We start from the raw sequence: 18,634 nt of genomic DNA on the forward strand, positions 1-18,634 counted from the left end.
GTATACCATAGAGCCTTCTTGAGGCTTATGGAGCCCTCGAACAACCCTCTCTTAATCTCTAGAGAATTGTAATGGCTCAAGCTCACCGCAAGCAAATATTATTCTCTTTTTCCGGCTTTCTGTGTTATGAAACCTCCCTTGAGGCCTATGGAGCCCTCAAACAACCTCTCATTAACCCAGGCTCAAGAGACTTGAGGCCTATGGAGCCATCAAACGACCTCTCATTAACCTAGACTCAAGAGAATTGTAACAGCTCTAGTCGATAGTGTCCTATTTGAGCTTTCCCTTCTGGGCTTCTCCTCAAAGTTTTAAAACGTAGGGGAGGTTTTCCTTCTCGGCTTCTCCTCAAAGTTTTAAAATGTAGGGGAGGTTTTCACACCCTTACAAGAAATGTTTCATTCCCAGCTCAAACCCACTGTTAGCCGATATTATACTTTTTGAACGTTTTCTTTTGGGCTTCTCTTTTAAGGTTTTTGAACTTTTTTTTTCGGGCTTCTCTTTTAAGGTTTTATAAGAGTAGAGAGAGGTTTCTAGACCTTTACAAAAAATGTTTCATTCCCCCTCTCGAACCAATGGGACCTCACAATCCACTCCCATTGGTGGCCAGCGTCCTCGTGGCATTGCCTGATGTCTACTCTAATACCATTTGTAACAGCCTAAGTCCACCGCTAACATTTATTGTCCTCTTTAGGCTTTCTCTTTCGGGCTTCCTCTAAGGTTTTAAAACTTATGTGTCTATTGAGGTTTTCACTCAAGATTTTATAACATGCGGGTCCAAAATGTTTTCACATTCTTATAAGAAATCTTTCTGCCTCTTCCCCAACCAATATGGGATGTCAAACCCAGATGATTTGATATTTAATCTTCCCAGGGAAGACGTAAGCGGTAGCGCCCACACACGAAGGTACGAAGGAAAGACCGAAAAGGCAGCAGCAGCCAAGACCCACCCACCAAATACATGTGTTAGTGACAAAGAATGGCATAAGGTAGGGAGAATCTCCCATGTTTTTATGTTCCCCTTGAATGATTAAAAAGTAGAAACTCTTTTGGGATTTCCATATCATAATTATTGATTCAAAAGTTCGTCTTCTCTTTTCAATTTCTCAACCAACTATTTCTCAAACCATTTCTTTTTGTGTTTTTTTGTTGCCATGTTTAGACTTAGAGAGCCACCACCACCAACAAGTAAAAGAAAACTGTGAGGCAGGCAGGTGGTTGGACCAAAATTCACTTAAAACTCCCTTTTTTTTTTACTTAAAACGTGCTACACAAGTTAGGAGATGAATGATACTCTAATTCTAATGGTTGAGCTCGGTATGTATGCATACCGATCTTATAACAACCTAAACCCACCACTAACAGATATTGTCCGCTTTGACCCATTACATATTGTCATCAGCCTCACGATTTTAAAACGTCTCTACTAAGGAGAGGTTTCTACACCCTTACCAGAAATGTTTCATTCCCCTCTCCAACTAATGTGACATCTTATAATCTACCCCCTAGGGCCCAGCATACTCACTTGCATACCGTCCAGTGTCTGGCTCTGATACCATTTGTTTACCCAAGCCCATCACTAATAGATGATGTCCGTTTTAGCCCATTATGTATCACCTTCATCTTCACGATTTTAAAACACATCTATTAGGGAAAAGTTTCCACACCCTTATAAGAAATGCTTTGTTCACCTCTCCAACCAATGTAAGATCTTTAGTACGAGGTTTCCACACCCTTAAAAGTTGCATGCCTAAGTCCAACCTCTAAAAGGACTATTCCTTCTTCGTTAGTATGAGCTTTTTCTATCTTTCTTAACTATAATTTCATATCTTCCGAACTAGCCTTACCAACTTTTACCTTGTTTCGTCTCTAAACCACATCTTGCCTAATTATTAGACCAATTAAGAAGCTTGGTTGCTCATTTCTGGTGACAGCATTGAATAATATAATTGAGTTGGGTTCAGAATCGTACCTACTTTTGGTAAAAGGTATCCAATGCCTGTTTCTGGCACTCATTCAGAAACTTGATCTTGAAATTCGAAGAACTCATGAACCCATCTCAGGAACTCTGACTCACGGACTCACGTGATTTTCTTACACCCACTTGTGACTCTCTGCTATGTACAAACCCACACACCTTTGTTTGTCCTTTTTTAGTAAAACAAAACCATCACTTTCTTATACTAATCGAACTAGACGAGACGGTTAATAACGGCTTAAAAGAATTGATAGTTATGATGTATATCTTCTTTTTCAGTGGCTCAACATAGGACGAGATATCGGTTGTGCAACACTTATTCTATCCCGATGAACAAGGACAAAAGTGTTTTAGAAAACATGAGGGAGGAAATGGGTTGAAAACAATTTGTAAGAAAGTAATGTTATATGCTAAAAGTAAATAGGCAATAACTATAGCTTTGATAGCATATAATTCGGATGGGAAGAATTAACGACTAGTCACGTTCTCTTGTTAGTACATTTTGGGGCATTTTTATTATGATGGATGTAGACATGATTTTAGTGAATAGTCATATATAACCCTGTATTGACACGATATGAATAGTAAAGACGTGATTGCACGTGAAGTAAGTAAAAGGGGTTTGGAATGGGTATATGACCATGGACAGTATGTCTTGGACGAGTATGACTGAGACATTCGACATGCGGCCATAGACAATAGCCACCAAACTCGAATAGTTGTATATTGACACTACCAAAGTTAAACATGTTTGGCTTGAAACAGTTCGATGTTGAATGGGAAGAATTAACGACTAGTCACGTTCTCTTGTTATAGTACATTTTGGGGCATTTTTTATTCAGATGGGTGTAGACATGATTTTAGTTAATAGTCATACATAACCCTGTATTGACACGATATGAATAGTAAAGACCTGATTGCACATGGAAGTAAGTAAAAAGGGTTTGGAATGGGTATACGACTCTCGACAACACGTCTTGGACAAGTATGACTGAGACATCCGACATGTGGCCACAGACAGTAGGCACCAAACTCGAATAGTTGTATGTTGACACTACAAAGTTAAACACGTATGGCTTGAAACAGTTCCATGTTGAGTGACCTCCTAAGAAACATCTTAGAAAACATGTAGAACGAGGAGATAAAACATGTTAAAAGAATTCGTGTCGGGTATGGGATTGTTAGTTAGAAACATTAAATGTTGGAGTAAATTAAGCAGAGTGAATATGGTGTGGATTAAAACAAGTCGCCATAAATAAAAACAAACGCAGTAATGTCTCTATGTTGTGTAAGGGACAGCCTGGTTTTCCTCAAGAACAATCTAACATGTCTAGAACGGACACTTTTTCGAATCCCATGTGAATTTACAATCCTCTCCTCAACAAACACTGAAAACTTCCAAAAGAGTCCTCCCTTTTTCTCCCTTTTTCAGCCAACCATCGTGTCGGAAGGGAAAGGAATCATAGCCATTGAAAGAATACCAAAAACTTAAGCACTAAGTCCACCAAAAAGAACAGTTCTTTATTGGCCCACGAGGGCTTTTCAGTAACTTCATCATCTTGATTATTATGGTTCATTGTAATTTCTGTAATCAAATCAAAAAATCCCAATCCATTTGGGTTTTTTGTTGTTGGCCTTTCCAATTTGTAGATCAGTATAAATTGATGAAGATTAGATGATGCGAGGATCTTTAGCTGAAACAGAGGCGAAGAATGATGTAGCTGAGCTCAAGCTTCAATGGCAGAATCTAAATCTTCTCTGTTCTTTCTCTTCCTTTTTGGGTTTCTTACAGTTTGTAGAGGTAATGATGTCTTGAAACCCACATGAAATTCGCTAAAAAGTTGAAGAACATTCTGTTCTGTTCTGTTCTGTTCTGTTCTTTCTTATTTGGGGATTTTTTGCAGGTCGATTTCCGCCATTGATGGACGGGAAGAACATGGAGAAGGACGATAATCAGCCATTTGTTGGGGTTAATATTGGGAGTGACGTTTCGAATCTAATGTCGCCTTCAGACTTGGTTTCGTTCTTGCATTTTCAGAAAATCACTCATATTAGGCTTTACGATGCGAATCCTGATATCCTCAAAGCCCTAAATGGGTCGAAAATTCGTGTCATTATCAGTGTACCCAACAATCAGCTTCTTGCAATTGGATCTTCCAATGCTACCGCCGCCGCGTGGATCGCCCGGAATGTGGTGGCGTACTATCCCCAGACCCTAATTTCCGGCATTTCCGTCGGCGATGAGGTTTTAACCACTATCCCCTCTGTTTCCCCTTTGTTACTTCCTGCTATTGAATCCCTTTACAGTGGTTTAGTTTCTGCAAATCTTCAAACCCAAATCACCATTTCTACTCCCCATGCTGCTTCGATTATCCTCGACCCATTTCCGCCGTCGCAGGCTTTCTTCAACCAGAGCTTGGTTCAGTTCATGCTTCCTCTGCTTCGGTTCCTTTCAAGAACTGGGTCGCCATTGATGATGAACCTTTACCCTTATTATGTTTTTATGCAAAACAAAGGGGTTGTTCCTCTTGATAATGCGCTGTTTAAGCCCTTGATTCCTTCTAAAGAAATGGTCGATCCCAATACTCTGCTTCACTACACTAATGTTCTTGACGCCATGATTGATTCTGCTTATTTCTCGATGAAGAATCTCAATATCACTGATGTTGTAGTTCTTGTCACTGAAAGTGGGTGGCCTTCAAAGGGCGATTCGAAAGAGCCATACGCCACAATCGACAACGCCGACACGTTCAATTCGAATCTAATCAAGCATATTCTCGACCGGAGTGGTTCCCCATTTCACCCTGAAATCACTTCCAGTGTTTACATCTACGAGCTGTTCAATGAGGATTTACGGTCGCCGCCGGTGTCGGAGGCGAATTGGGGGCTGTTTTATGGAAACTCCACGCCGGTTTATTTGCTTCATGTGTCGGGAAGTGGGACGTTTTTGGCTAATGATACGACGAACCAGACGTATTGTATTGCCATGGATGAGTTTGATACTAAGACATTGCAGACAGCTTTAGATTGGGCTTGTGGACCTGGGAAAGCTAATTGTACAGAGATTCAGCCTGGTGAAGCTTGTTATCAGCCTAACAATGTGAAGAACCATGCTTCTTATGCATTTGATAGCTATTACCAGAAGGAAGGGAAAAGTGCTGGATCTTGTGATTTCAAGGGCGTGGCTATGATCACCACCACTGACCCAAGTGAGTTTCATCTCTTTGCTTTAACTTTCAATGAACACTGGTTTCTGGGTTGCTATTGTTTCACTTACTTTGCTCTTGAAATTATGCCTATTTTCAAATGGTTTGATACTGTGAAGCCATTAAACAAAACACCACAACTGAATGATACACATTAGGCTCACTTATCTTCGACCAAAAGATCTAAGGTTCGAATCATCACCCACCACGAAAGAATATGGAACATACAAGTAAAAGCCAACATATCTAATATTGCACCATTCTAGATCTCACCTTTGTTGGAGAGAGAAACGAAACATTTCTTATAAGGGTGTGGAAACCTCTCCTTAGCATACGTGTTTTAAAATTGTGAGGTTTATGGCGATACGTCACGAGGCAAAGCGGACAATATCTGCTAGTGGTGGGTTTGGACTGTTACAAATGGTATCAGAGCCAGACACCGAGTAGTGTGCCAGTGAGAACACTGGGTCTCAAGGGAGTAGATTGTGAGATCCTACATTGGTTGGAGAGGGGAACGAAACATTTCTTATAAGGGTGTGGAAGCCTCTCTCTAGTAGACGTGTTTTAAAACCGTGAGGTTGATGGCGATACATAACAGGCCAAAGCGGACAATATATGCTAGTGGTGGGCTTGAGCTGTTACAAATGCTAACGATGACACTAGGTCTCAAGGGGTAGATTGTGAGATCTCACATTGGTTTGGAGAGAGGAACAAAACATTCCTTACAAGGGTGTGGGAACCTCTCCCTAGCATATGCATTTTCGATACATAATAGGCCAAAGCGAACAATATCTGCAATGCACTAGCGATTTTGGTGGCAACATGGGGGCACCCTATGGTCGGTTTGTGCAGCATTAGTATATCTAGTAACCTGTGATTTGTGGCATCATGACCAACTTATATGGGGAATGTGGTTGTGTTTTGCAGGCCATGGGAGCTGCATATTTCCAGGAAGGTAATAGAAACTCCATAACCGAGTGTTCCTTGAATTCCGAAGCAAAGAACACATAGTTTTTTGAGTGCTTAATTATGCATTTGGTGTTTTGCAGTAAGAAAGTAGGCAATAAAGCTAAAGAGACAGGGAAGAACACAACACAAATCCCTGAAGCCAGTGGAGGAAGAGCAGCAGCAGCAGCAGCTCAGAAGGGACTCCATGTTTTTCTGCTTGCACTTTGCTCATTCTTTCTGTTCATTCCTTTGATGGCTCCATGGTGAGGAGGCTGATGTAGAAAATTAAAGAGTTTATTTATATATATAATATATATATATTTTTTGAAATGTAATATTTTTTTTTTTATGAGGAAAGTGGAGGTTGAAAAGTGTTTTTTTTTGGTAGTAAAGGGCTTTTTGTTGAATATGGCCTAAAGTTCAAATATGCATATCTTAAAGGGAATGAAGAGCTAAGTTTGCACATGGGAAGCTTAAGAGATTTTATTTATTTATTGTTATTATATAAAAAAAAAATGTTTTTTAATTTTTATTGGATTTTTATATTTTGTCATATGGTAGAACCTTTTTCAAAGGAATTACAGGGTGAATAAAGAAAAACATAAAAAGAGTTTATAGATTTTATGCCATATTTTGGACCGACACTAACTATGTTTCTCTTGGAGCTCGCGTCCTTATTGGTACACTGCCCCATTTGTAACCATTCAAGTTTATCGATAACAAATATTGTCTGTTTTGGCCTATTATGTTTTGCCACTCTTATAAGAATGTTTTCGTCACGGTTATACAAATATTTTATGTTTTTAAATATTGTCTGTTTTGGCCCATTATATTTTGTCATATTGTCTGTTTTGGCCCATTCTGTTTTGCCACTCTTGTAAGAATTGGTCCATTATGTTTTGCCACTATTGTAAGAATGTTTTCGTCAGCCTTACGGTTATTATCAGTCAAACCGTAAGGCCAGGGAGAGGTTTTCACACCCTTATAAGAATGTTTTCGTCAGCCTTACGGTTATTATCAGTCAAACCGTAAGGCCAGGGAGAGGTTTTCACACCCTTATAAGAATGTTTTCGTCAGCCTTACGGTTATTATCAGTCAAACCGTAAGGCCAGGGAGAGGTTTTCACACCCTTATAAGAATGTTTTCGTCAGCCTTACGGTTATTATCAGTCAAACCGTAAGGCCAGGGAGAGGTTTTCACACCATTATAAGAATGTTTTCGTTTTCTATTTTGGCCCATTATGTTTTGTTGTCGCCTTACAGTTATTGAACGAAGGGCGTTTCGTTCGTCAGCCAGGGAGAGGGGTTTTCTTTCACACCCTTGTAAGAATGTTTTCGTTTTCTATTTTGGCCCATTATGTTTTGTTGTCGCCTTACAGTTATTGAACGAAGGGCGTTTCGTTCGTCAGCCAGGGAGAGGGGTTTTCTTTCACACCCTTGTAAGAATGTTTTCGTTTTCTATTTTGGCCCATTATGTTTTGTTGTCGCCTTACAGTTATTGAACGAAGGGCGTTTCGTTCGTCAGCCAGGGAGAGGGGTTTTCTTTCACACCCTTGTAAGAATGTTTTCGTTTTCTATTTTGGCCCATTATGTTTTGTTGTCGCCTTACAGTTATTGAACGAAGGGCGTTTCGTTCGTCAGCCAGGGAGAGGGGTTTTCTTTCACACCCTTGTAAGAATGTTTTCGTTTTCTATTTTGGCCCATTATGTTTTGTTGTCGCCTTACAGTTATTGAACGAAGGGCGTTTCGTTCGTCAGCCAGGGAGAGGGGTTTTCACAACCTTATAAGAATGTTTCATTCTTCTTTCTATCTGATGTGTGATCACACCTTTCGAGGGGTTAAGGTCGTTTGAGTTCTTTACAAGAACTTCTAGTCTTTCCAAAGGTGTATTTGGTGTTAGACGAACACGACTCTCCATAATGGTATGATATTGCCCATTTTGAGTACAAGCTCTCATGACTTCGGTTTGAGTTTCCATAAAAAGCCTCGTTCTAATGGAGAGAATATTATTGATTATAAATACATATCATTCCCTAAATTAGCGGATGTGGGACTTTCATCTAACATTTGGGACGACTTTTTTTTTTATTACATCAACACTATCATCGATTATTAGTCCCTATGATTCGAATACATATCAAATTTTGGACACAGCCATTATATGCTACATTCTAAAGGGTTCGGGGTTGAATCATATTATTTTGAAATAAAAAAAAAAAAAGATGTTTTTATTAATAAATTCTAAAATTAATCAGTATTATTAATTTATGATTAAATATTTTTAAAAATGAGTTTATATTAATTTTCCTTATAAATTTTAGATATATATATTATGGGCGTTGATTTTTCCTCTTATCGGCCAAACGACATGTCGTCCGATGTTTCACGTAGATTAAAACGACGATTGAATCGGAACTCGAAGCGGCAAAAATCGAGCAAATCGTTGATGTTTCAATCAATAGCACATTCACTATCTTTCTCAAGCGCCCGCTTTCTTCATCGCTCGGTGATTAATCGTCGAACGATTTGCAGTCTATCTGTGTCGATGTCTAGTTGGTCCTGCAAAAAATGCACATTCCTCAACCCACCTTCCCAAAAGGCAGCCTGCAAAATCTGTCTATCTCCTTCATCGCCACCGCCATCACCGTCTTCTTCCTCCGCCCCTCAATGGTCCTGCAAGGCCTGCACCTTCCTGAACCCATATAAGAATTCCGATTGCGAACTCTGTGGCACTAGGGCTCCGTCCCTCTCGCTTTCGAGTTTCAAGGATTTGATCGATGTCAGCGAGGATGCGGATGCGGATTCTTCTGTTGGGTCTGTGTTCTTTCCCTTGCAGCCCTGCAAGAAAAGGAAACTAGACGATCCTGTTCCTGTGGTGGGTGGTGACAATTTCGCTGAATTGGGCGCATTTCGTGGCATTAAGGCATCGACTAACACTATTGCTGAAATGGGTTAGTCTTATTGTGTTGATTTTGTGTGTCAATATTATCGTTTTTTCAAGAACAATGTAGTTTGAAGTTGTATTAATGGGTTAGTCTTATTGTGTTGATGGGTGGCAGGGGATTCTAGTTCTAGGACAAGTTTGACACCCATAAAGATTTTGACTTACAATGTATGGTTCCGAGAAGATTTGGAGATGCGTAATAGAATGAGAGCCCTTGGACAACTTATCCAACGGCATTCACCAGATGTTATTTGTTTCCAGGTACTCCCTCAGTTTCATACACGTGTTGTGTGAGAGGAAGGAACCATTCCTTATAACAATGTGGAAAACTCTCCTACACTCTCTCTAGTAGACTCGTTTTAAAATTGTGAGGCTGACGGCCATACGTAACGGGCCAAAATGGACAATATTTACTAGCGGTGCACTTGAGCTGTTACAAATGGTATCAGACCCGGACACTGGATTGTGTGCCAACGAAGATGTTGGGCTCTCAAGGGGTGGATTGTGAGATCCCACTTGGAGAGGGGGAAGGAAGCATTCCTTATAAGGGTGTGGAAACCTCTCCCTAGTAAATGCGTTTTAAACCGTGAGACTGACGACGATACGTAACGGGCCAAAACAGACAATATTTGCTAGTGGTGGACTTAGGCGATTACAAATGGTATCAGAGCCAGATACCGGGTGGTGTGCCAATGAGGGGGTGGATTGTGAGATCTCACCTGGAGAGGGGAACGAACCATTCCTTATAAGGGTGTGGAAACCTCTCCTTAGCATACGCGTTTTAAAACCGTGAGGTTGACGGCGATACGTAACGGGTCAAAACGAACAATATTTGCTAGCGGTGGACTTGAGCCGTTACATTTTGAGTTTCTAGAATTTTGGTTCGTGATGCATTCTTTTACGTTTACAATGTGTTGCAGGAAGTTACTCCAGATATATATAACATCTTCCAGATTACCAATTGGTGGAAAGTTTATCGCTGCTCGGTCAAGAAGGATGCTCATTCAAGGGGATACTTTTGTATGCTGGTGAGCTTTTTGTTACCTCCTTTGCTTGATATTTCATTTCCTACACAAATGAAAGCATATTTTGGCTTCTGGGTGAAGTATAGTTTTTATAATGGATATGGTTGATGAAATGATGTCAAATTGACTCCCCCACGAAACTAGCAAAGATAGCCCTTCCAGCCAACAACCCAAGTCCACCGCTAGCTAATAATGTCTGTTTTTAGCTCGTTACGTATCGTCGTCAACCTCACGATTCTAAAACGCATTTGTTAGGGAGAAGTTTCCACATCCTAATAACGAATGCTTCGTTCACCTCTCCAACCGATGTGGGATCTCACAATCCAACCCCTTTGGGGCCTAGCGTTCTCGCTAGCACACTGCCCGATGTTTGGCTCTGATACCATTTGTAATAGCCTAAGCCCACTACTAGCATATATTGTCTGTCTGGGCTCGTTATGTATCGCCGTTAGCCTCACAATTTTAAAACACGTATGTTAGGGAGAGGTTTCCACACCCTAATAAGAAATACTTCGTTCACCTCTCCAACCGATATGGGATCTCACAATCCTCCCCCCTTGGAGCCAGCATCCTCGTTGGCACATCACCTGGTGTTTGGCTCTGATACCATTTGTAACAGCCCAAGCGCACCACTAGCATATATTGTCTATCTTGGCCCGTTATGTATCGCTGTTAGCCTTACGGTTTTAAAACGCGTCTGTTAGGGTGAGGTTTCCACACCCTAATAAGAAACACTTCGTTCACCTCTCCAACCGATGTGGGATTTCACAATCCACCCCTCTTGGGGCCCAACGTCCGGCTCTGATACCATTTGTAACAGCCCAAGCCCACTACTAGCATATATTGTCTGTCTTGGCCCATTACATATCACCGTTAGCTTCACAGTTTTAAAACGCGTCTGTTAGGGAGAGGTTTCCACATCCTAATAAGGAATGCTTTGTTCACATCTCCAACGGATGTGAGATCTCACAATTACAAAAGCTAGCATTCTCAACGGCCACAGCAGCCCTTTTCAAAATCCGTAGAGTATAAGCATAGGTTTTGTGTACTGTTATACATATCTTCTAATCTTATCCTCGTTCTAGTTCTTATGTCGTCTGCACAGAACGGTAGAATACGAGAGTGGTGAACCTGTTATTTCTCTAGAACTATGCTTCATTTCAGCGTTTTGCATCATAAACTGATGATATAATTTATCCATTTACTGAGCAGTTGAGCAAACTGCCGGTGAAATCCTTCAGTTGTCAACCATTTTCCAATTCCATAATGGGGAGAGAACTCTGCGTTGCCAATCTTGAAGTTCAAAATGGCCTTTCATTGACAGTAGCAACAAGCCATCTTGAGAGTCCTTGCCCTGCACCTCCAAAGTGGAATCAAATGTACAGCAAAGAGCGTGTAATTCAAGCCAAAGAAGCCATCGACTTTCTCAAGGAAAATCCGAACGTCGTTTTTGGCGGTGACATGAACTGGGACGATAAGTCGGATGGTCAGTTTCCTTTTCCCGACGACTGGATTGATGCCTGGGAAGAATTACGCCCCGGTGAAAATGGTTGGACATACGATACCAAATCGAACAAGATGTTATCTGGGAACCGTACGCTGCAAAGGCGTCTGGATCGATTCGTTTGTAAGTTACAAGATTTCAAGGTAAGTTCCATTGTAATGATTGGGACTGATCCAATTCCTGAATTAACATACACAAAGGAGAAGAAAGTAGGTAAAGAAATGAAGATGCTTGAGCTCCCTGTTTTGCCCAGTGATCATTATGGCCTGCTGTTGACAATTAGCAGCCTGTAATCTGATGTTTTTTTAGTTAGTTTTGTGTGGTGGAAGCCTGCTGGAATCGTTTTTTTGTTCATTTGCAGTGCTTAAAAATGCATGCTTCATGGTATGCGATTTTGTATGTAGCTTAGAACCAAACAATGGTTCCCAAGATCTTGGATGGTTCCCAGCATCAGTGTATCTAAACTCATATGCTAAATCTTGAACTGCTCCTTTGTTCCATGTCTGCTCGTTTTGCCCATTTTGAGATATGGATTGTTGCCTAACAAATGAGTGAAATTTGACCCGACACAATCACATGGGTCCTTACTCTGATTGCATGTGATTTTGTAAGCTTTCTGTTTTCTGTTTCTGAAAGAGTTCGTTATATGTTTATTTGTTCAAGATATTGTCTGCCTTGACCCGTTACGTATTGTTGTCAGCCTTACGATTTTAAAACGCGTCTAGAGAGGTTTTCACACTTTATGAGGAATGTTTTGTTCCCTTTTTCAACCGATGTGGGATCTCATAATCTACCATCCTTTGGAGCCGGCGTCTTCGTTGGGACACCACCCGGTGTCTGGCTTGGATACCATTTGTAACAGTCTAAGCTCACTGCTAGTAGATATTGTCTAGTTTGGCTTGTTACGTAATGTCGTCAGCCTTATGGTTTTAAAACACGTTTAATAAGGAGAAGTTTCCAACCGATGTTGATCTCACCATCCACCCTCCTTTGCATCCCAACATCTTCACTGACACACTGTCCAGTTTCTGGCTCAGATACCTTGTGTAACAGTCCAAGCCTACCAATAGCAGATATTGTCCGCTTTGGCCGTTACATAATGTCGTCAGCGCTTTGGCCGTTACATAATGTCGTCAGCCTCACGGTTTTAAAACGCATCTATTAGGGAGAGGTTTTCAACTGTTGTGCGATCTCACAATCCACCCTCCTTAGGGACCTAGCGTCTTCGCTGATACACCTCGGATACCATTTGTAACAGTCCAAACAGATATTGTCTCTTTTAAAACATGTCTATTATGGGCAATTTCCCTAGCTCTAACAAGAAATGTTTCATTCCTCTCTCTCAAAACAATCTAGGATAAAACAAATAGCAAAGATATTTTACAAATATATAATTTAGCTTTTATTTTTCTTCTTACTTGAATTAAAATTCAAAGGGTATATGATTTCCATGTTCTTTCTTCTCTTTCTCACAAGATTCTCCACATCCTTCAAGTCTTCGGAGAGATTAACGTTGTCTTTGAAAATAAAAAAAAAAACTCAAGCCAATCAAAATCAACATATATGTCCTAGTTTAAAGCTTTAGGATAGAGATTCTGCCGTTGTACTTAAAAGAACAACCGTCCAAGCATTTCAATATCTGGTGCGGCGGCGTCGGCGGCGGCGGTGTTAAACTCCTCGTGACGGTGAGTTTACTATAGAATGGTAGCATTACAGTCTAGGGGAATCTTGTATTTAATTATCCAACCTGAGGTAAATTCCCTTGTTCTTCATCTATCAGTCATCCCATGGACTTTCATTTCTCAACCCAATCACAGCCGTTCAAGCCAATGGGGCCTACCCCCATTGACGGTGGATGATTGGAAGAGCCATCCTCCATCTCTGAACTGTAACACTGACAACTCACAAGCCTCCACACTGCCTTCTGGGTAACATCCAAGACGGACTTCAGCTTCTACAAAAGGCCAACCACCACAAAACAAATGTAGAGTGAGAGAGAGAGGAACCCTTTCTCTCTTCTTCTAGATCTGCCACTTCGTTCATTTCAGCTGACTTCAAGCTCCCATGGCAATGAGGAAAAGCAGAGTACTCTGTTTTTTCATTTTCATGGTTCTTTTTGCTGTTATTAAGGTTAATGCTGAGAACCCATATAGGTTTTTCACATGGAAAATCACTTACGGTGATATCTACCCGCTTGGAGTTAAGCAACAGGTACTATGCTTCTTTCATTTCTATGTGTTTCTTTGGAAAGTGTTTGCTTTTTTAAAGCTTAAAGTTGGCGTTTTTATCTTCTGTTCTTCAAACCCTTTGTTGCTTGCTCAATGGCATCTTGAAAAGAATGAATTTGGAACTTATTGGTGGCGTTTTGCAGGGAATCTTGATTAATGGACAGTTCCCAGGGCCTCAGATCGATGCTGTTACTAATGATAATTTGATTATCAATGTGTATAACTATCTCAAGGAGCCGTTCCTCATTTCTTGGTAACACTCACAAATCATGTTTTTTCTTTCTAGTATCAAATAGTGGGAGTTCTCGACCTGGGATAGTTGGCTTGTCTGAGACCAGCGCCGACGAACATTAATGTCCTGTCGGTTACTCTGCTAATGTTGTGCATTCATTCTCATTTTGACAGTGGCAAAGGTCAGATTGTTGCGTTCTGTAACATTGGGAAAATGGAAACTTGGAAAGTTTCTACTTTCACTTCTCATCCATTTTCTAGATCTAAGTTCAAGCGCAGTAAAGTGAAGTTCTAGAGATTTTTTTGGAACTTTTCTTAATTGATCTTATGATCTTACGAAGTAAACTGGATCCGCCCAAACCCACTGCTAGCAGATATTGTCTTCTTTGGGCTTTCCCTTTCGGGCTTCCCCTTCACGGTTTTTAAAACGCGTCTACTAGGAAGAGGTTTACACACCCTTATAAAAAATGTTTTGTTCTCCTCCTCAACCGACGTGGGATCTCACAATCCACCCTCCTTCGGGGCCCAGCGTTCTCTTTGGTACTCGTTCCCTTATCTAATCAATGTGGGACCTCCCAATCCACGCTCTTCGGGGCCTAGCGTCCTTGTTGGCACACTGCCTCATGTCCACCTCCTTTGGGGCTAGCCTCTTTGCTGGCACATCGCTCGATGTCGGCTTTGATACTACTGTAACAGCCCAAGCTCACCGCTAGCAAATATTGTCTTCTTTGGGCTTCCCCTCATCGTCTACTAGGAAGAGGTTTACACACCCTTATAAAAAAATGTTTTGTTCTCCTCCCCAACCGATGTGGGATCTCACAATCTACCCTCCTTAGGGGCCTAGCGTCCTCACTGACACTCGTTCCCTTATCCAATCGGTGTGGGACCCCCCAACCAACCCCCTACGAGGCCAAGCGTCCTTGCTAGCACACCGCATTGTATCCACCCCCTTTGGGGCTAGCCTCCTCGCATCGCCCTGTGTCAGCTTTGACCCAAACCCACCGCTAGCCGATATTGTTTTCTTTGAACTTTCCCTTTTGAGCTTCCTTTCAAAGTTTTTAAAACGCGTCTGCTAGGGAAATGTTTCCACACCCTTACTAACAATGCATCATTCTCTTCCCCAACTTATGTGGGATCTCACGTAAACATTCTATTTAGTCTCTTTTGTCCGTTTCATTTTTGTTCGTTAGCAGTTTATTTGAAATGGGTGTTCCTAAAGCAACATAAATGATGTTTATATTAGTCAATCTGACCTGTTGTAGATCTCTCAGTGTTCACATGGTTGATGATCCATTAATCACTGTAAAGTTACCCCATATTTAATCACATTAATGGCTAAATTTTGGCCAAGCTTTTATCTTTGAATCTTGGTCTGCTCATCTTACTGATTTTGTAGATCATAACTGCACTAAATCTGATGGGTCCAGATGATTCAAATGATATATGAGCATTTCTTGTGGGTGTCACTTTGCAGGAATGGCTTACAGCAGAGAAGAAATTCATGGCAGGATGGAGTTTATGGGACTACTTGTGCTATCCCTCCATTGAGAAACTTCACTTATGTTCTGCAGGCAAAGGACCAAATTGGCACTTACTTCTACTTCCCATCCACAGCATTCCACAAAGCAGCTGGAGCATTTGGAGGCATTAGAATTTGGAGTCGACCCGGAATTCCTGTTCCTTTTGCTCCTCCTGCAGGGGACTTCACAGTGCTAGCTGGTGACTGGTTCAACACAAATCATTATGTAAGCATTCTAAGCTCTTTTCAAGTTCTGCCATCAAGATTTGGTTTTGTTGGTGTTGTTGTTCCATTCTCTGAGGATATTTTGTTAAAGCTGGTCTCTCATTCTTTTATAGATTTTGAGACAAGGTCTTGAAAGCGGTCGGAATCTTCCCGCTCCCGACGGGCTTCTAATCAACGGTCGAGGGTGGAATGGGTTTACGTTTAATGTGGATCAAGGTGAACAACAATGTTTGCTGTTGTCTTTTGTTATATGGTGTGAGATCTTACATTGGTTGGTTGGAGAGGGGAACGAAATATTTCTTATAAGAACGTGGAAATCTCTTTTTAGCAGACGCGTTTTAAAAACCTTGAGGGGAAACTCAAAAGGGAAAGCCCAAAGAGAACAGTATCTGCTAGCAGTGGGCTTGAGCTGTTACAAATGGTATTTTAGCTAGACATCGGGCGGTGTGCCAGAGAGGATGTTGGCCCCCAAGAGGGTGGATTGTGAGATCCCACATCGGTTGGAGAGGGGAACGAAACATTCCTTATAAGGATGTGGAAACCTCTCCCTAGTATACGCGTTTCAAAATCGTGAGACTGACGGCGATGCGTAACGGGCCAAAGCGGATGCTATATACTAACAGTAGGCTTGGGCTCTTACAAATGGTGTCAAAGCCAGACATTGGGCGGTGTGCCGGCAAGGATGCTAGGCCCCCAAGGAGGGTGGATTGTGAGATTCCACATCGGTTAGAGAAGGGAACGAAACATTTCTTATAAGGGTGTGGAAACCTCTCCCTTGTAAACGCGTTGTAAAACCGTTGGTTGACGGCGATACCTAACGGGCCAAAGTGAACGCTATTTGCTTGCAGTGGGCTTCGACAGTTACAAATGGTTTGAAAGCTAGACATGGGGCGGTGTGCCAGCGAGGACGCTGGGCTCCCAAGGGGGTGGATTGTGAGATCCCACATTAGATGGAGAGGGGAACGAAGCATTCCTTATAAGGGTGTGAAAACCTCTTCATAGCATACGCGTTTTAAAAACCTTGAGAGGAAGCCCGAAAGGGAAATCCCAAAGTGAACAATATCTGATAGCGGTGTGACCATGAGTTGCAAATAGTAAGGTTGTTAATCATATTTGTTTACAGGGAAGACATACAGGTTCAGAATATCAAATGTGGGACTTTCAGCTTCCATTAACTTCAGAATTCAGGGTCATCTGATGAAACTGGTGGAGGTGGAAGGATCACACACTCTCCAGAACACATATTCCTCTATTGACATCCATTTGGGTCAATCCTACTCTGTCTTGGTCACTGCTGATCAACCTCCTAAGGACTACTACGTCGTTGTTTCGTCTCGGTTTACCTCTCCGATCCTCACGACGACCGCTGTACTTCACTACAGCAATTCATGGGAGAAAGTTTCTGGTCCAGTTCCGGGTGGCCCGACCACGGAGATCGCTTGGTCTCTCCAGCAGGCTAGATCTATCCGGTATCTTGTCAACTCAATAGCTTTTCAGTTGCTTGTTAGTCTAGTCTTGTTGACATGTTACCTACACTTTGCTTATTAAAATCTGTTTTCATTCTCTCCTTCAATCAGCTGGAATTTGACTGCAAGCGGACCGAGACCGAATCCGCAAGGCTCCTACCATTATGGACTGATCAAGACGAGTCGAACGATCATACTAGCGAACTCGGCCCCCGTTATCAATGGAAAGCAGAGGTTTGCTGTCAACAGTGTCTCATTTGTTCAAGCTGACACTCCGTTGAAACTGGCTGACTTCTTCAAGATCCCTGGAGTTTTCAACCTCAACAGCATTCCCACCACTCCCACCTGGGGCAATGCCTACCTCCAGACCTCTGTCATGGATTCTAATTTTCGAGAATACATCGAGATCGTGTTCCAAAATTGGGAAGACACCGTGCAGTCATGGCATATCAATGGCTACTCGTTCTTCGTCGTCGGGTACTACGACTTATTTCACTTGTTAGTTTATCTTTTCAATGAAACCAAGAATCAGTTTGTGTCTCACTAACATGGAGCTGGATTGATCAGGATGGATGGAGGCCAATGGACGCCTGCCAGCCGAGATCGATACAATCTCAGAGACACGGTCGCTCATTGCACGACTCAGGTACCTGTACTTCTCTTCTAACGACCCAAGCCCATCGTTAGCATATATTTGTCCTATTTGGGCCTTTTCTTTTGGGCTTCCACTCAAGGTTTCCATACCCTTATAAAGAATGTTTGGTTCACCTCTCCAACTGACGTGGGATCTCACCTCGTGTCTCTAGACCTAGACAGGACCTGTTGCTGATGTTCATTGTTTTTATGAACTGCAGGTGTATCCAAAGTCATGGACAGCAATCTATATGGCACTTGATAATGTAGGAATTTGGAATGTGAGATCTGAGAGTTGGGCAAGGCAATACTTGGGACAGCAGTTCTATCTCAGGGTTTATACCTCATCAACCTCCTTACGAGATGAGCTACCGATCCCCCGAAACGCTCTCCTTTGTGGTCGGGCCAGTGGTCGTCACACGAGGCCTCTCTAAGTTTCAAAATCTTACATTTCTTGTCACGAGTGGGTGACACCGTTCTAACTGGTTTCTAGGTGCTTAGATTCGTGTTCCTTTTGATCAAATGCTCATCTTGAGCTATTTTTACGAAAACATTTGAATTCTTAGCTAAATTTTATCGAAATTCTTAATGGGCTTCACCAAAAATAGGTTGAACAGAGTTTTATGTTTGTGACTGTTTCAAAAAGACATGTTTGGTTGAACAAGAATTTAAATGATGTAATGGGAAAACTGCATTGTTCTTGGGAAAGTGTCAACTAAAAGGAAGTCTGA

General features: G+C 41.7%; 3 protein-coding genes across 5 annotated transcripts; all 3 read left to right on the forward strand.

The window, feature by feature from the left end:
- Positions 1-513: 513 nt before the first annotated feature.
- LOC111802481 (L-ascorbate oxidase homolog) lies at positions 514-18,604 on the forward strand. Of its 2 annotated transcripts, XM_023686868.1 has the most exons (9): positions 514-526; positions 13,590-13,812; positions 13,973-14,082; positions 15,535-15,805; positions 15,918-16,020; positions 16,928-17,273; positions 17,382-17,747; positions 17,838-17,916; positions 18,125-18,604. In XM_023686868.1, the coding sequence occupies exons 2-9, from the start codon at positions 13,666-13,668 to the stop codon at positions 18,335-18,337; spliced, it is 1,635 nt and encodes a 544-aa protein (XP_023542636.1). In that variant the 5' UTR covers positions 514-526; positions 13,590-13,665; the 3' UTR covers positions 18,338-18,604. The 2 variants fall into 2 exon arrangements, with proteins under 2 accessions (XP_023542636.1, XP_023542635.1); XM_023686867.1 differs by lacking the exon at positions 514-526 and having other exon boundaries at positions 13,409-13,812.
- On the forward strand, positions 3,534-6,594 carry LOC111802485 (glucan endo-1,3-beta-glucosidase 1). Of its 2 annotated transcripts, XR_002816257.1 has the most exons (5): positions 3,534-3,776; positions 3,880-5,184; positions 6,109-6,136; positions 6,231-6,449; positions 6,505-6,594. XR_002816257.1 is itself a non-coding variant. In XM_023686874.1 (4 exons), exons 1-4 carry the CDS (start codon positions 3,713-3,715, stop codon positions 6,394-6,396), a joined length of 1,563 nt encoding a protein of 520 aa, XP_023542642.1. In that variant the 5' UTR covers positions 3,534-3,712; the 3' UTR covers positions 6,397-6,464. The 2 variants fall into 2 exon arrangements, 1 of the variants encoding a protein (XP_023542642.1); XM_023686874.1 differs by lacking the exon at positions 6,505-6,594 and having other exon boundaries at positions 6,231-6,464.
- LOC111802155 lies at positions 8,497-12,105 on the forward strand. Its single transcript, XM_023686419.1, has 4 exons — positions 8,497-9,079; positions 9,188-9,333; positions 9,993-10,100; positions 11,310-12,105. Exons 1-4 carry the CDS (start codon positions 8,497-8,499, stop codon positions 11,892-11,894), a joined length of 1,422 nt encoding a protein of 473 aa, XP_023542187.1. The 3' UTR covers positions 11,895-12,105.
- Positions 18,605-18,634: the final 30 nt, after the last annotated feature.

The sequence above is a fragment of the Cucurbita pepo genome, chromosome LG09 (genome assembly GCF_002806865.2).
Source record: "Cucurbita pepo subsp. pepo cultivar mu-cu-16 chromosome LG09, ASM280686v2, whole genome shotgun sequence".
Lineage (NCBI taxonomy): Eukaryota > Viridiplantae > Streptophyta > Magnoliopsida > Cucurbitales > Cucurbitaceae > Cucurbita > Cucurbita pepo.

Excerpts from the sequence above, each read along its gene's own strand:
- LOC111802485 (XM_023686874.1), top strand. The coding sequence starts at position 3,713 with ATGGCAGAATCTAAATCTTCTCTGTTCTTTCTCTTCCTTTTTGGGTTT. Across the intron at positions 3,777-3,879 it reads GTTTCTTACAGTTTGTAGAG|GTCGATTTCCGCCATTGATG; the intron begins GTAATGATGTCT and ends GATTTTTTGCAG. Across the intron at positions 5,185-6,108 it reads GATCACCACCACTGACCCAA|GCCATGGGAGCTGCATATTT; the intron begins GTGAGTTTCATC and ends TGTGTTTTGCAG.
- LOC111802155 (XM_023686419.1), top strand. The coding sequence starts at position 8,497 with ATGTCGTCCGATGTTTCACGTAGATTAAAACGACGATTGAATCGGAAC. Across the intron at positions 9,080-9,187 it reads TAACACTATTGCTGAAATGG|GGGATTCTAGTTCTAGGACA; the intron begins GTTAGTCTTATT and ends GATGGGTGGCAG. Across the intron at positions 9,334-9,992 it reads CAGATGTTATTTGTTTCCAG|GAAGTTACTCCAGATATATA; the intron begins GTACTCCCTCAG and ends AATGTGTTGCAG.
- LOC111802481 (XM_023686868.1), top strand. The coding sequence starts at position 13,666 with ATGGCAATGAGGAAAAGCAGAGTACTCTGTTTTTTCATTTTCATGGTT. Across the intron at positions 13,813-13,972 it reads CGCTTGGAGTTAAGCAACAG|GGAATCTTGATTAATGGACA; the intron begins GTACTATGCTTC and ends GGCGTTTTGCAG. Across the intron at positions 17,917-18,124 it reads TCGCTCATTGCACGACTCAG|GTGTATCCAAAGTCATGGAC; the intron begins GTACCTGTACTT and ends TATGAACTGCAG.